This window comes from Suricata suricatta, chromosome 12 (genome assembly GCF_006229205.1).
Source record: "Suricata suricatta isolate VVHF042 chromosome 12, meerkat_22Aug2017_6uvM2_HiC, whole genome shotgun sequence".
In the NCBI taxonomy this organism is placed as follows: Eukaryota; Metazoa; Chordata; class Mammalia; order Carnivora; family Herpestidae; genus Suricata; species Suricata suricatta.
This window is the reverse complement of record NC_043711.1, coordinates 10,177,729-10,178,751: the sequence shown is the minus strand read 5'-3', so window position 1 is coordinate 10,178,751 and position 1,023 is coordinate 10,177,729. Positions and strand designations below refer to the sequence as shown.

The window sequence follows — 1,023 nt, the reverse complement described above, 5'->3', positions numbered from 1 at the left end:
TTCAGCATGGGTGTCACCACTGTGAACATCACTGAGGCTATATTTGCTCTAGAGTTTTGGGAAGCAGTAGAACTAAGATACACCCCAAGGCTTGTACCATAGAACGAAGAGACCACCGAGAGGTGAGACCCACATGTGGAAAATGTTTTATGCTTGCCACTCACTGATGAAATTCTCAAAATGGAAGATATAATTCTAAAGTAAGAGGCGAGGATGCCAATGAGTGGAACAACACCCAGAAGTCCACTTGTCAGATACATGGCCAGGTCATTGAGGAAGGTATCAGAGCAAGCAAGTTGGATCACCTGCTTCAGTTCACAGAAAAAGTGCAGGATTTCCAGCTCTGCGCAAAAAGAGAGTCGCAAAACCATTAAGTCATGTAATAGAGATGGAAGAGCACTCAACACCCAGGATCCCAGAAGCAGGATGCAGCAAAACTTGGGGTTCATGATGACCATGTACTGCAATGGATGACAGATGGCCAGAAACCGGTCATAGGCCATCACTGTCAATAGTAAGTTCCCTAATTCTGCAAAAAGCATGTAAAAGTACATCTGGCTGAGGCAGCCTGCGTAGGTGATCACTCTGCTCTGCGTCTGGATGTTCAGCAGCATCTTTGGGATGGTGGTGGAGGTGAAACACATGTCTGAAAAGGACAGGTTGGTGAGGAAGAGGTACATGGGTGTGTGGAGGTGGGAGTCTGTGATAATGGCCAGAATAATGAGCAGGTTTCCAGTGAAGGTAACGAGGTACATGGACAGGAACAGCCAAAAGAGCAGTGACTGCAGCCCCCTCTCGTCTGAGAGTCCCAGGAGGATAAATTCTTTAACAGGAGTTTGATTTCTTCCTTCCATGTAACTGATGAAAATGGCTGGGAACAGAGACAAGAGCATTGTAAAGGCACCAGCATAAGCACAGAATTAAAAGAAATGCTGTGATTTCAACATGGTTCATTCTTTAATTCTTACACATTTATGACCAATCTAGAATATGTACCAGAAAATTTCAGGGACTCTCAAATGC

The 1,023-nt window shown here is 44.9% G+C and overlaps 1 protein-coding gene across 1 annotated transcript in view; it reads right to left on the bottom strand.

Moving 5' to 3' along the window:
• Positions 1 to 854, bottom strand: part of LOC115274350 (olfactory receptor 7C1-like) — a 3,735-nt gene extending 2,881 nt beyond the window's left edge. Inside the window, exon 1 of the mRNA XM_029917811.1 lies at positions 7 to 854. Within this exon, the coding sequence (XP_029773671.1) occupies positions 7 to 854 (848 nt within the window). The remainder of the gene's footprint in view (positions 1 to 6) is intronic.
• Between the last annotated feature and the right edge of the window lie 169 nt (positions 855 to 1,023).